Raw genomic sequence first — 14,486 nt, 5'->3', positions numbered from 1 at the left:
GGGATTTTCCTCTTCCTCTGCCTGCTGCAGCAGCAAATGTGGCCAGCGAGCTGTGATCAAACCAAGCTTTCATCCCTCCCCGCTCTCTCTCTTGCTCTCATCAGCTGGAAGGCTTCAGCAGCAGGGTGCCCTAGATTAACAAACCACCTCCCGTCAGCTGCGTCGTCACAACCATGGAGCTCTGCTGACACTTACTGGCCGAAGGAGAGGCAGCAGGCCTGATAAACACTGAAGGAAAACTACCCAGGTGTTAAGATTCATCGTTTAAAAAAAGATGTCATGATGTCACAACAGTGCAACTGTGTTTGACTAAAATACAGCCAAGTGCACTTGCTTTAAAAAAATGTATAAATATTTGTATCAAGGGAAAATCTGAATAGATTAAACTCTTTGGGTTTTCAGAAAGTGGCATCCGAGCATAGATCCTGAATCGATACTGGAATGTGGTGTTAATCTACTGAGTGGCCTTCTGGCAGAAATAAGAGTCTGACGGATTGAACAGCGCAGCACACTAAAAGAGCCATTATCCAACGAGACAAGCTCAGCATTTTTCTTCCAAATAAGCCGCTTTTCTTTTTTCTCTTTTTATAAATGGGAAGTGTAGTCAGGGTTCATCACACCCCAGGGGTGACTTAGGGTTGAGGTGACGCTGCAGACTCTCTCCCTGTGCACTGCAGTATTATGTAAGATGGTATCTTAGCTTTTTGTGCTTGCTTGACTAAATCCAATATGATAGTCAAGTTCTTTGCAAAGCTCGTTGCTTTTTTCCCCTCATCTAAAGCAATTTTATTTTTCGCAAAGTTATCTTGACTTAAGCTGGACAGTGCATAAATTTGTTATCATATAAGAGCAGATTGGTCCATTTTTTCCTTAAAGAGCAGGCAGAGAGCTTGGTGACAAACAGAAGTGCTACTCAGGTAGAGGCCATCTTTTCGTCTGTAGAGGTTTTGATGACGACACTTCGTTGGACTCACCAGCCTAATTGTGTTCAGGATATCCTCATGACTTCAAAACAGCTGTGATCCATTGGGTTGTGACCACAGAGCCTGTAGTGGTGTCTTCTGGTGTGTGGAAAAAGGGTACAGGCTCAGATTTGGGCAGCATGGTAAATTATTGGTTAGCAACGTTTCCTCACAGCAAGAATGTTCTGGGTTCAAATCTCAGGATGGGCCTGTGTGAAACTTGCATGTTCTCCTTCTGTTCCCGTTTCTCCGGGTACTCCARTTTTTTCTCACAGTCCAAAACCAAGCATGTTTAAGCTGACTTCAGGCCTGGCCTCCCTAAAAAAAAGGTCTGTGATCTCAATGGGATTTGCCTGGTTAAGGGTCCGGTAATGGTAAATGGTACTGAACTTATAGAGCGCTTTTCAAGTCCCTCCGGACCCCAAAGCACTTTACACTAACAGACATTCACCCATTCACACTCACATTCACACACTGATGATGGCAAACTACACTGTAGCCACAGCTGCCCTGGGGCACACTGACAGAAGCGAGGCTGCCATGCACCGGCGCCACTGGACCCTCTGACCATCATCAGTAGGCAAGGTGGGTGAAGTGTCTTGCCCAAGGACACAACGACTGAGACGGCTGGACGGGGGGTCGAATCAGCGACCTTCTGGTTCCAGGACAACTCCCCTAACCACTCCGCCACAGCCGCCACTGGTTAAGGTCCGATAGGTTATTAGGAAGGGCCTCAAAGGTTCAGGCTTTTGTTTTCCAAGCAAAAGTTTAACTAATTTGGGATTTAGAGACATCAGAGGCTGGGACAAAGCTTCAAGTTCCTCCTTGTGTTCTTTTAACTCCTGCTGTGAGGGTGTATTTGTCAGTAAGGCCCCCTCCACACTGGCTGATGACTTTGCTACAACATAAAAAAAAATCCACCTACAACATGGTTGGTCTTTGCATGATATTGGTGAGATCTTCGCAAGCATTTTTAAAACTCTGTAGGCTCCTCATTACTCATAATAGGCTCACAATGGTTTTAATTTTGCACAAAATGCCTGCAACAAGCCCACGGTGGTTTATTATAGTTGGAACAGCTTATTCATGACAGTGGGCCCACGCTCACCAGCTTAGTTTGGTTGAATTTGAAGCCAGGCTTAGCCTTGCTGGTCCCATGCCCAAGATGCATTTGTGACCACTGAAATAAAAATATTTTGGAATGGCCAACCACAGCGCAGCCTAATGACGAGAGCAGAAGGTGTGCCACCATTTTGGCAGGTGCTACATCGCTTCTGCCAGCAGACCATGGAAATCTGAGGAGGAAAACTTAAAACTGAGCCAAAACTCAACATTTTGCCATTACTTGTTATATTTATCAGAACCTACTAGTGAGTTTCATTGGTATTATGTCTTATAATGTACTCTATTAGCATAAAATGATTGAAAATGTAAACTATTTAACTTTTATCTGTTTTGTGTATTGTGTAGGTAATGCAGTCAGAAAAATATCTCCGCCTTACATTTTTTACGGATATCATTAAAATATTGTTAGTTTCATATGTTTATTTTATGTTTAATTTATAGGGTAAATGAACTGTACTCATATAGCGCCTTTCTATCCAACCAGGATATCAAAGCGCAATCTGTACCCTCATTAATCCGTCCACACAGCACTCTAGATCTCTACAAAGCTAATACAAGKACTGTAAATCAACCTATAGAGACTTAACAGTGCTTTAAATCACATTCATACACTGATGGGACACACATCATAGGCAGTTGGGGTTCARTGTCYTGCCCAGAGACACTTCAACATGTGACAGAATAGCGGGGAATCAAACCACCAACTTTTGCATTAAATAATGACTCACTTAACAACTCTGCCACAGCCACCATTTATTTAATTWGTATGAGAAATAATAGTGAATTAACTACAAAAGCTCTGTTATCCTGGTCTAAATGTTGAAATGCATATTAGATAAGGCCTAAATAATAGCATAATTATGAGGGAAAACACTACATTTAATACATTTAGGACATTATTTTAAGTGCAACTAACTACAGACACGTACTAGAGGTCTGGTAGGTAGATATATTTAGGACTCAATCACTTGAAGTGCAATTATATATAGTGATCTGACTATTTTCAGTTTTATTCATGAAGAAAGGCACGGCTCTTGTTAATTTGGTCATCGAATTTAGTAAAAAGCCAACTAGTATGAAGCAACAGTTAGTAATAGTTTAATACATGTATTATTTTTTAAGCCCAACGTTTGATTCATCAGTATAGGAATGATATCTGGAGTATAACACCACTCTGGTGCCATAAYGCTTGACTGGACTTGGCAGGAGACTCATTATAGCATACTTTTGTCTCATATTTTCACAATACTCCTGTATGCTGTCACAACATCAGAGCWGAACTCTGACTTGTTTCAATGTGCTAAGTCCTAATGGGTCCAGCTCTACCAATCAAGGGTTTCCATGTTATTTTGGGTAAYGACCTGGCTGGTAGCTGTGTGATCCACCACTTCTTGTCATAAAGTATTTTACTTCTGTTGCAGAAACAGAGTGCTGTATCTTTCTCTCTTTGATTTTTCACCTTGAACTGAGCAGCACAGAAAATAAAAGGCCTTTCTTGTGTCCGATTCCCACACTTCTGTTTGTTTCAGAGGTCTGACGGCCGATGAAATATAATTTGTTGGTGAGAAAAGCTTCCCCATGGTGAAATCTTTATAGGTAACTCCAGATTACCTATAAGGATTACCAGAGAAATTTAGAAGAAAGTTGCGACAACATTACATGACCCATCAGGGAGTATAAGTGTCTGGAAAATGAAGGAGTACATCCTCAGGTTTTCCCTTCAGAATCGTCTGAAATGTCCGGTTGTATGAAAACATGTCCCACGTGCCAAATAACTGGTGAACCTAATAAAGTTTGAAGGAATTGCAGGTATTTGAACATGTGGTCATTGATTATATTGGTCCTTTACTACATTCAAAGTCAGGCAGTCACTACCTGGTGCCAATAATATGTCATACCTAATCCTAAGCACATCCTAAGTCTGTACTTGAAGTACACGTATCTGTGGTGTATTAACCACTATCTTTGGAATTCCATAGATGATTCAGTCATCAGGGCTCTCAAAAGTCATTTAAAATGCTTCTTTATAGAAGTTTTCAAAAAACTTAAAGGGAAACACAAAACATCAGCCTATTATGCTCAGAGCCAAGGAGCCAACAATTCAATCAAACACGTAAATCTCTCCTTTAAAAGGTATTGTGTAGAACTTGAACAGGACTGGGAAGAGGGTCTTCCATGGTTACTGTTAACAGCTGAAGTTAAACAGGAGAGGACTGAATGCAATGTTCATCATTTACTTGATTGTACGCACTGTGCTTGGGCCGCTGACTCACCTTCATGACTCAACAACTCGGCCTGAACCTCCTCACAACCTGACYGATGCTGTGAATCGTTTCTGGTGCAGATTAAACAAAGTTGGGGAGAGGACTGACAAAATTTAGCTTCCTCTGGACAAAAAATAAATAAAACGTATGACCACAAGTCAGGCTGCCAGTTAAGAACAAGTGATCAGGTTGCAGCTCAGTTTTCACTTCCTGGTCCTCATTTTAGGCAAAAATTGGCTATTATATACAGTTGTGTGTCACATTACTTATCAGAACTATTCGTTAGCAACACCATGCCGAAGGAAGAAAACTTAAATCATTTGTCTTTTACCTTGTGGGGAGAGGGGGTAGAGGCACAGCATWGTATAGTATTAAAACCCTGTGTGTAGCAGATGCTGTGGAAAGTCATCCTGTGTTTTGTTTCACTTGAAGATAATGGTGTAATTCTATCTGATGACTGTATGCTAAGAGGTCAGTAAAAAAAATTCAGAACCATTTGCTGCTGGTACAACTTCAAATGATCACTACTGAACTCTACCTAGTGCTACCAAGGAAAAAGAAACTTGTGCTTTCGAGGTCTTGTGGGGTTACTACCACAGTTTTTGGTCAAAATTTCTCAACTGTAGCATCTCACCTGACAGGTCTGTTGCAAGCCAAAACTACAATAAATATGCCTGGTTGGTAAGATTCGTGACCTCTGAAAATGTTCCTCCATCAGCTGACATATTCAGTCATTCAGAAAAAACACTTGCTCTTGCGTGGTCTCGGTTTCTCTGGTGGTCTAGATCAGTGGTTCCCAAACTTTTTATCTTGTGACCCACAAAATATCCATGGTAAAAACTTGTGACCCCAAATATTACTGGTCTGAGTACACGAACTTCGTTAATAACCCTAAAAACACAGGCTTTTTGACAATCTAAACAGCTTGTAGACAAATGTAAATACTTATTTATACTTATTTTGTGTTTTTGTAATAATTATATGGAAAATATTACATCAGCAATTACTTTATTACCCTTTAAATTGATTTCTGGAGATTATCCAAGGTGCTTCATGACCCATAATTGGGTACCAAACCCAACTTTGGGAACCAAAGCGCAGTGGTTACCAAACTTTTCAGCTTTTGACCCAGAAAATAACAGTAGCAGAGACCTGTGCTCCCAGCTACTTTTGTATGATAAACATTTATATCAGGTCAACAAAACATGGGCATAGTAACAATATTTTTATACTACATTTATCCATTTTAAATACACTAACCTCACTCCTTTGTAACAACTAAGGCAAAAATGTAATTAATTCAGAAAATCTTTTCAGGACCCCACCTTGATGTTTCGGGACCCCACTTTGGGTCCCGACCCCAACTTTGGGAAACACTGGTCTAGATAGACTATAAACCGTTGACTTTCCTGGACTCATTGCATCGTCCTAATTTCAAACTTTCAYATTGGCTTTTGTTTTTTCAATTGTCTTGATTGGGCGTTCACCACAACAAAAAGTTTGAGAACATGCTGGTGGATTTTTTGTGTGTGTCAATAGCAGCTCAACTTAACATGGAAAATTTCCAAAAAATAAAACATAAATAATCACCACGTTTGTAAGCCAAGTGAAGGAGTCAGGAACCCATTTTTCCAGGAGAACCTCATAGCATACAGATATTTTTACATTGTGAAAGTCTGATGTGTGCAGATTCAAAGCTCCTCAAAGTGATACAAACAACATCTTTAATTATTTGTACATGCAGTTGGCACAATTTCAAGTTTTTTTTCTATTTGCTTATGTGTAGAAGAAACCATGATCCATACAAACTAAAACAAAAAATGAAAATAAAAGTAAAAAATGACAGTTTTCATCAACAAATGCCACATGAGGCAACATCTTTTCTTTYTGACAGATGTTGCATCTTTTTGCAATACTGCTGGCAGGTAATACTTGACGTGAACAATGCAAAGAATAACTATTTTAATTAAACATAATGCACTCGTATGGAGAAACGTTGACTGGATGGATTGTTCATACAAAAATGAATCATTACTTTGTCCTTGTACCTGCCATTGTTGATAGACTTGAGATGTAAACAATCAGGACAACAAACAAAACAAGTGACAGTCAAGAAGGAGAAAAACTACAGGACAAACATGAACAGCATACATTTAAATGCTGAAAAATGGCACCAAGCTTCACAGATTTGAAGCATTTTGAGGTTGGTTTTTTTTTTCACAACAGAAATGCAGCACAAACCTGTGGATTTTTTTCCTTTTTCAAGTTCATGACATGGATTAATAAATTCAGAAAAATATGGAGACAAAAATATCAATCACAAAACACCCAAATGATTCTATATACAGATWAAAACTGGCAAGAGTTCAAGACCAAAGCTCCAATCTCAACTTTTTATGGTTCATTTATTATGGTTTTTAAACCTTTACACTGCCATCAGTTTTGTTTACAAGGGTAGTTTGGTGGAAATGTCATAAAATCCCAGAATGTGTCAGAAAGTGCCATTGCTAGCTGCTGTCACTGTTATTTGTATTTGCAAATAGTAGCCATTTTTGTGTTGGCTAAGTTGTGGCAGCCATTTTGAATCAGTTGACTAAAGTAATYGTTGGGCATACGTCTACAACTAACTAAGCTATTTCTCCAAACTGAAGTCGTTCAAGAAGCTATAGCGGATAAAACAATGACTGTTCTGATTTTTTTTCACAGAACCTAACTCCCCAATGGCCAAAAAAAAATCTTTAACTTTAAAAAGAAGTGCTGCAGAACAACAAAAAGTAAAAAAGAATTTAGTACAATGATTCCAAAAGTGGATAACCAAACTTTGGGGTGTTCAAGAACAGTTTTATCTCATTATCATCACATCATCACTGTTTAACATTATTCTCATGTTGACACTTTCTAACTAAGCTGTTCTGAGGTCTGCAATGACCAGAATAAAGCTTTAACAGGTTTTCTCTATGGAATTCTGGTTAGTGTAACTGATGCTCAGACTCACTGCTGAGCCCCCCACCTCACATTCACATGTTCACCGACCTGCTTCAGTCCTTCTAGTGCGAACACGGTAAGGCTGCTCTGCGTTGATAGTTTAGATTTTTGCCCCTTCCCCCCATCAGCAAGGACAAAGTTTCATCTCAGAAAGGCACTCGACTGAGTTCTGCTTCACAGTTTGCTTCTGCTCCGGTTTTTCCCACCCGGTTGTTTTATTTTATTCCTTTTTTTTAGCAGCACTTTGCATTGATCTCCATTTCAGAGAAAATGACACTTGTGACCATGTTGTATATATATCAACACACATATACATATGTACAGGTACGCAACTCTCCACATACAAACAGGAACTGGTCTGCTTTCAGGCAGATGATTGTATAAGACTTCACATGGGGAAATAAATGAGAAGAAACAGTAGAGTTGTGTGTTGGTGTGTGTTTTAGTGTTTTTAATTCTRTTTATGAGTGTTTGATGGTGTATTTGCCTTTCTGCAGCTGGGAGATGTAGAGCTTTGACTTGGTGCCATCTAGCCGTTTGAACCACACCTCATCGTTGTTGATGGTGGTGATGATGGCACTGCAACATAAACACAAGCAGACGTGTAAAAGTGGCACCAAACTGAGCCCCGGGTCGTCAAACAGACAAGTGTTGATGTGAAAGTGAGAATGAGTCGGCAGTTATTCCCCTGCTAAGTGATCACAGCCTCCACAGCTGTATGAGCTTGACTCTCCTGACTGAACTGCAGTWTACTGAGAGTTTGTAGTGTTCCAGGAGAGTGTTTTTCTGGACTGGAACTGAATGGGGAATGCAAGTAAAGCTTAATGAAATTTAAATAAGTAGGAGCTAAACTGTGTATAAGATAAATRGCAGGTTACTTAGTTTTTCTTGTCTGAGGCTGTGCAGAGTGATGGATCCTGGTAATTTTATCTACCACCAGGTAACTATAAAAGCAGAGATTCTGAACCCTTAGGCCGCGACGCACATCTGAGCCAAGATTGCCACAATGGTGTGTGAGGGGTGGAGGTGTGATGCWGTTTTCTTTCAAACAAGATTTCAGCTCGGACTTTTTTCTGTTTTCTAATTTGTTTCATTACAGACAGACTCATGAWKTTCWGTAGCTGCCTCCATTGCAAATGTGCGCAAAATTTTGTCGATATTCTGTTAAAGGCACAGTGTGTAGGATTTTGTCAATTCTTTTATCCGAAATAGAGATAATCACTAATGACAATAATAAAAATCACGTCTAATCATTGCAGACAAAGACCTTGTTTTATTATTTTTACCTTATAAAAAGCTGTTTATGTCTCCATGGTCGCGGGTCGCCATTACAGGCAGCCGCCATCTTGCACCGCCATCTTGTCTACGAAGGCTCGTGAAGGACAAACTGCGGTGGCGGCGTCAAAAACGGTTTTAGTTGTAATACTATAAATGTAATATTTGTTGTCTGTCATTGTAGCTGGGATAATTTTACTTATTAAAGCTCATAATCTTACCACTTGAAACRTCACTAGCCCTGAAGCTGCTGGTAGACATCGCGGTTGGAATTATCAAAGGTTTTTGACACCTGAGAGACACCGTAGCAACTCCTTTGCATTTGGAAGCGGGGGTGGGGGTGGGGGGAGGACCAGGGAGGATGATTCAACCACTCAACCACTAGATGTCACTGAAAACAACAAATCCTACACACTGTGCCTTTAATGTCGAAAAAACAGTTTCACAATTGCAGTGTTTCCATTAAGTAAGAAATGCTATTAAAGTCACGCGTGAATACGTTTGTTCTCGCGATAAGTCATTACAAACATGGCGGCAACAGATATAAACCCATGCATATTGCTACCACAACACTAGGGCTCATCATCAGAGGAGACGTCGGCGTCTTATCAAGGCTTTCGAGCAAATAGCCTCTTATACTTGGGAGCGGCTACGTATGCTGTGTTTTTGGGAAACTGCAGTTGGTGAGTTTACTACTTTCTTTCACAACTTCTGTGATATTACTACTATTTCTACTTCATTGTCTTCTTCTTCGTCGTCTTTTTTGCCAGTACAAACAGCCGGTGCTTGATCATGTAACTCCTGTGATGCGAAAAAAGTGTTTCCATTGCAGTTTTGCGAAATACACCAATTTTGATACGGCTGAAAAACCACCTCATCCTAGCGCAAAAACATTTTGTCCAAAAATTTAAGTTTTTTCGAAAGTGACGTGTTTCCATTGAGCAAATTTATTTTCCAACTTCTAATTTGCGCATTTTCATGGTCAGTCGAAACGCAGCTAGTGTCTAACACAAACAACAAGAGTAGAACAAATTTCAAGTGGGGTCTATGATCTCAGATAAATTCACCTCAAAGACTAGTTGTGTCACTGTTCAACTTATAAATAAATATATAACAATTTAAATTTTTATTGATGCAAAGTATTTAGAAAAATGCATCTCAAATGGCTGGAAAATGCATTGATTTGAATAGATGKGCCTGCCTTTTAATCAGCTTATTAAACTCAGGGCCTGGCCTGTAGAACGTAGATTAAAATCTGCAAAAGTTGTCCCAAGTAACTGGCTGGTTGATCAAGTAGTCTAAGCAAAAATACTTAAAGTGGCAAAACGCATCAAAATAATAATTTTTTTTGGGACTCTGATTTTTGAGACTGGATTAGATCACCTTTAATCTGCCTTTTCTCTGTCTATGTATCCTGCTCTGACAGCAAAGTCAATGCAGAAMGTGGAGCTGCACTGTTGTTTGAGTTTAAAACCCTTCCAATATCAGTTTTATTACAAAAGAAAATCCACGACACCACCTTTGAAACAAGCAARCTCACAAAATGTAGGGAATACATTACAGCCCATTGGGAGCTTTGTGTAATTTGTCACAAATGGTCCTCCCACACGTACCTTGTTGGACACTCGTCCTTCCTGTTGATGCAGATGGTCTGTCCCCTGCAGTACCACTGGTTGTCATAGAAAAGCCGACCTTCTTCAGAGCGAGCCACATGGTGATGTCTGTCCGTCTTTGCTGCAGGGACTGGAGGGGGGAAAACAAGAACCGGATCAGACCTCCCYGTCTCGGTCCAGGTCGATCACCGAGCTCTGCCAGATATTGACTGTAACTGAGGATGAGGAGAAACTCTTACCGTCCACCTTCACCCGGTGCGGCCCCAGAGAGGCCATCGCCTGCAAAAGGAGAGACAAAACTTGAAAAGGTCGAATCGAAACTTTGATCCAGGTTCCTTTCTTTCCGTCCTCTTCCAGAAAAATACCTTTCTTATTGCGGTCCAGTCTTCAAGAATATCCAGATCCTGCAGCATGTAAACAATATACGGGCGTGAAAACAAAAGGTCAAGGAAAACAATGAAACGTTTATCTCAACAGCGTGTCGGTGAAGCGCTGAGAAAAGAGGCACGACGTGAGAGGATATCAGAAACAACAACCGGCTTCTTCTTCTTGACCGGACAGAACGGGTCCTTTTTCTTGTTCTTCCGTGCGTGCAATCCATCGTTCCACAACTCTAGAAAACAAAACAGGATGTTGAATAAAACAAAGGAATCCAGGGTTTTTATTTGCTCAGTCATTTAAGTCAAGTTTAACTTTTTTTTAYACAGGATATTGTGAACAGAGTCTGAAGCAGGGTTATTAGTTAACTAAAACTAATGAAGTAACGAAAACTAAAACTGAAAAAAACATTTTACTTAACTGCAATAAATAAAAAACTAAAACAAAATTGGATTGCATTGGCAAATTTTTTTTCAAACTATAAGAAAACTAGAACTAATGAAAACTAAACTAAACATTAGGGCTGTGTATTGGCAAGAATTTGGCGATATGATACATATCATAACAGAGGGGTCACGATACGATATATCCCGATATATTGCGATACTGTAAGCAAGGCAATATATTGTGATTTTTTTGTCCAAGAATTCTATTAAATAAAAACCTCTTACTGAAAAAAAAAGCTAATGTTTACTCACAATGCTAATGCTACCCTTACTCTCTGGCACTCAAGAGGTAGAGGAGCCAAATGGCTGGCTCACTGCTGCCAACTAGTGGTCAGAGGCTGAACTACAACATAAAAATGAATGGTTGGCAAGAAGGTTGACATTTTAAACCTTAATTAAAAAGCGATACAGGGCTTTAGAATATCGATACAGTATCGGGAAATGAAATATCGCGATAYTTCAGTGTATCAATATTTTCTTACACCCCTACTAAACATTAAACAAAAAATAATAACTAATAAAAAACTAACAAATCCACTCTAAAAACTAATTAAAACTAACTGAATTCAAAGAAAAAAAAGTCAAAATGAAATAAAACTGAACTATAATGAAAAATCCAAAATTATTATAACCTTGGTCTGAAGTGACCAGAGTACAGGGATTATTCTTCACAGATTAGACAGTCAGAATTATTGTCAAAATAGTATAAATAAACATTATTTCCACTAATCCTTATTTAGTATATACTGCATTTTTGACAGCCAAGAGTACTGATCACTATAGATTATGGAAAAAAAATACACCAAAACAAGTCCATTTAAACGATTAAAGCTCTGTATAACGCAGTTCTTCTTTTGTTCTTTTTCCAAATTCACTTTATTCTTTTATTATTTTAATAAAAAGACAAAGGTTAAACGCATCTTTGGGAGAGGTGGCGAGTAGTGAGGGATWGTGGGGGACGGGGCGGGGCTTTGAGCGAAATAGTTTGGGAACCACTGATTTAGATCAGAGATTCTTAACCCATGGGATGAGCGCCACCTTGAGGGCCTCAAAAAAACAACAGTTTTTAACTTTGGGCCGCAGAGGGCCGTGGGATCGCATTGATTTTGAATAAGGTGCAATACACTTTCTCATCACTAGTAGCGGTAGTGCGCCACTCAGATGTTTAACAACTTTTTTAATACGTAGAAGAAGAACCTTAGAAACCTGCCGAGAATGGAAACTTATTTTAAATGAAAAGTAGAAGCAAAAATGAAGGCAACCCATCAAAAAAAGCCAAAGTTTGTCACTAATATGAAGTGCAGCTTCTGTTTTTACTACGCAATATTTTACAAGTTCAAAACATTATCAAATACAAACCAAGATTTATGATAATTATCATTTTGATCCATACATTGGTAACGTCTGACTGGGCCTCGTGCCACTTTACGTTCAAAAAATTGGGCCCTGAGGTCAAAAAGTTTAAGAACCCCTGATTTCGGGGACAGCAATGAGAAAATAAGATGAAGACCTCAAAGCTGACGTGATATTTGTGACCCGTTGCATCCAACCGAGGATTAAATCACAAGGCAGTATATATAAGATACAGTGCATTAGTTGAGAAATTTTAATAGTAATAATTAATAAGTGGATTCTGTATTTTACTGTGTGAAATATAAACCTAAAGAAAGTTTTGAAGCACTCCTCTGAGCAGTTTCGAAAAGATGATTAATAAAAGGACACGGTTTCTCTCGTTAGTACCTGAGGTGATGTCAATRCTGTGTCTGTCTTCCTCCAGTCTTCTGATCTTCTCCTCCAGCTCACTCTGCACCGTGTCAAAGAGCAGCARCTTCTCACTCTGACACCAAGGAGAMGTAAACACAGTAAATAAATACTGGAAGACATTCTGAAAACRTAGAACCAGGACTGTGTTTCCTCCTTGTCTCCTGTCCAGAGTGTGACAACAATAAGATGTGTCCAAGCTGCATGTTGACCTCACCTCCCAGTGCTGGCAGGCTGCTTGGATCTCACACTCGTATTTGTTTTTCACCGACTCCAAGCACAGCTCCCTGTAGATCCCTGCAGAAGCACGAACAAAAACAAGCCTTTTTGTACCCAAGATTGTTCCAGACGTACGGGCAACAAACGGGCGTCGTAACTCAGCTCACCGGCCACTTTGGTCCTGATCTGCATGTTCTCCTGTAGGTTGGCCAAAGGTTCCAGGTACTCCTGAGCGCAGCCCGCCATCACCTCCTGCAGCTTGATCTCCATCTGGCTCAGACGCTCCTTATACAATCTCAAAATGAAAAAAAAAACATGAAGGCAAAACACATGACTTCATCGAACCAAATAAAACACTAGTCGTGCTTCCACCAGCGTCATTTATGTGCATTCTGAAGCGTCACATAAGAAAAGGTAATCCAGGCGTTTGGAGCCAATGATACATCAACAAATGGTGTGTATTCTGTCTGCTTTTATAATCAGCAGKCATGTAATCTATAATATTTTACTGATGACATTTGATGAAAAACATGTTTGTCATTTTAGAAATATGTCAACTTGTTTTGATCTATTTACATGGCYGACAGGCTGAAACTCAACCGTAACACAGGCCAGATTTTAAAACCTGCAGCTAATTTTGAAGCATGTGTCTGTATTGTATGAGTTTGTCTTCATGATAATAAAAATATCAATCACTGGCTTTGGTAGTTCTGTGTCTGAGTTTCTTTGTTTTCAAAGCTTTTGACAGCTGCAGGACTTGGTTGTTTTCCAACAAGTCAGTGAACTTACTGCTCCTTCAGGTCAGTGAACTGTTTCTCCAGTGTGGTCATCTCATCCAGGCACTCCATCCTCCTCCTCTCACAGTCTTCATCATCCATCTCTGCTCACAACAACATRGATTGAACACACTTTCCCCTCAAACACCAGACTGACTACCCCCCGTTTAGGTTGTCAGCTAATACCATTCAGGAACCACATTTAGTCCATAATATATTTAAAACAAACTTATGATGATTTCGTTCATTTAGGTGTAAATTATTCTTTAAGGCCGCCTTACCWGAACTGTCTCCATCTTCGGACACTGTCGAGCTAACGGTGTCCTCCTCGTCTGTGCTGCTGCCGTCTTGCTCGTGAAAATCCACCTCCATTTCTTCGTGGTTACTTTCTTTCTTGTCCCGGGAGTGGATCGGCATTGCGGCTTTCAGAAGAGCCGAAGATAACAGCGCGACAAGCGCGCTTTTCTGGCGTTTCACCTCCTTAGAAAGAGGCTAAACGCGGCTCAGACAGCTAACAGGTTAGCCGGCCCGCATCTACCAGCTGAACACAAAACGTAGGACRACATCGACCAATCAGAGCCAGGTTTACTGAGCTTAACCAATCAAATGCAAGCACCTTCTCTTCAGAGAGGATTTGTGTTTTTTTATTTTATTTATTTTTTTTACATTTTACATTTTACAT

At 39.8% G+C, this 14,486-nt stretch overlaps 1 protein-coding gene across 1 annotated transcript; it reads right to left on the bottom strand.

Moving 5' to 3' along the window:
* Nucleotides 1–6,057: 6,057 nt before the first annotated feature.
* On the bottom strand, nucleotides 6,058–14,357 carry LOC106526334 (BRMS1 like transcriptional repressor). The gene is made up of 10 exons (XM_014020920.1): nucleotides 14,086–14,357; nucleotides 13,818–13,908; nucleotides 13,196–13,323; nucleotides 13,027–13,106; nucleotides 12,789–12,885; nucleotides 10,748–10,837; nucleotides 10,590–10,654; nucleotides 10,464–10,503; nucleotides 10,225–10,354; nucleotides 6,058–7,915 (listed from the first exon to the last, which is right to left on the bottom strand). The coding sequence occupies exons 1-10, from the start codon at nucleotides 14,219–14,221 to the stop codon at nucleotides 7,798–7,800; spliced, it is 975 nt and encodes a 324-aa protein (XP_013876374.1). The 5' UTR covers nucleotides 14,222–14,357; the 3' UTR covers nucleotides 6,058–7,797.
* Between the last annotated feature and the right edge of the window lie 129 nt (nucleotides 14,358–14,486).

Source organism: Austrofundulus limnaeus, unplaced genomic scaffold (assembly GCF_001266775.1).
Source record: "Austrofundulus limnaeus strain Quisiro unplaced genomic scaffold, Austrofundulus_limnaeus-1.0 Scaffold272, whole genome shotgun sequence".
NCBI lineage: Eukaryota > Metazoa > Chordata > Actinopteri > Cyprinodontiformes > Rivulidae > Austrofundulus > Austrofundulus limnaeus.
Note: the sequence above shows the minus strand (reverse complement) of the source record. Positions and strands in the feature narration are given on the sequence as shown.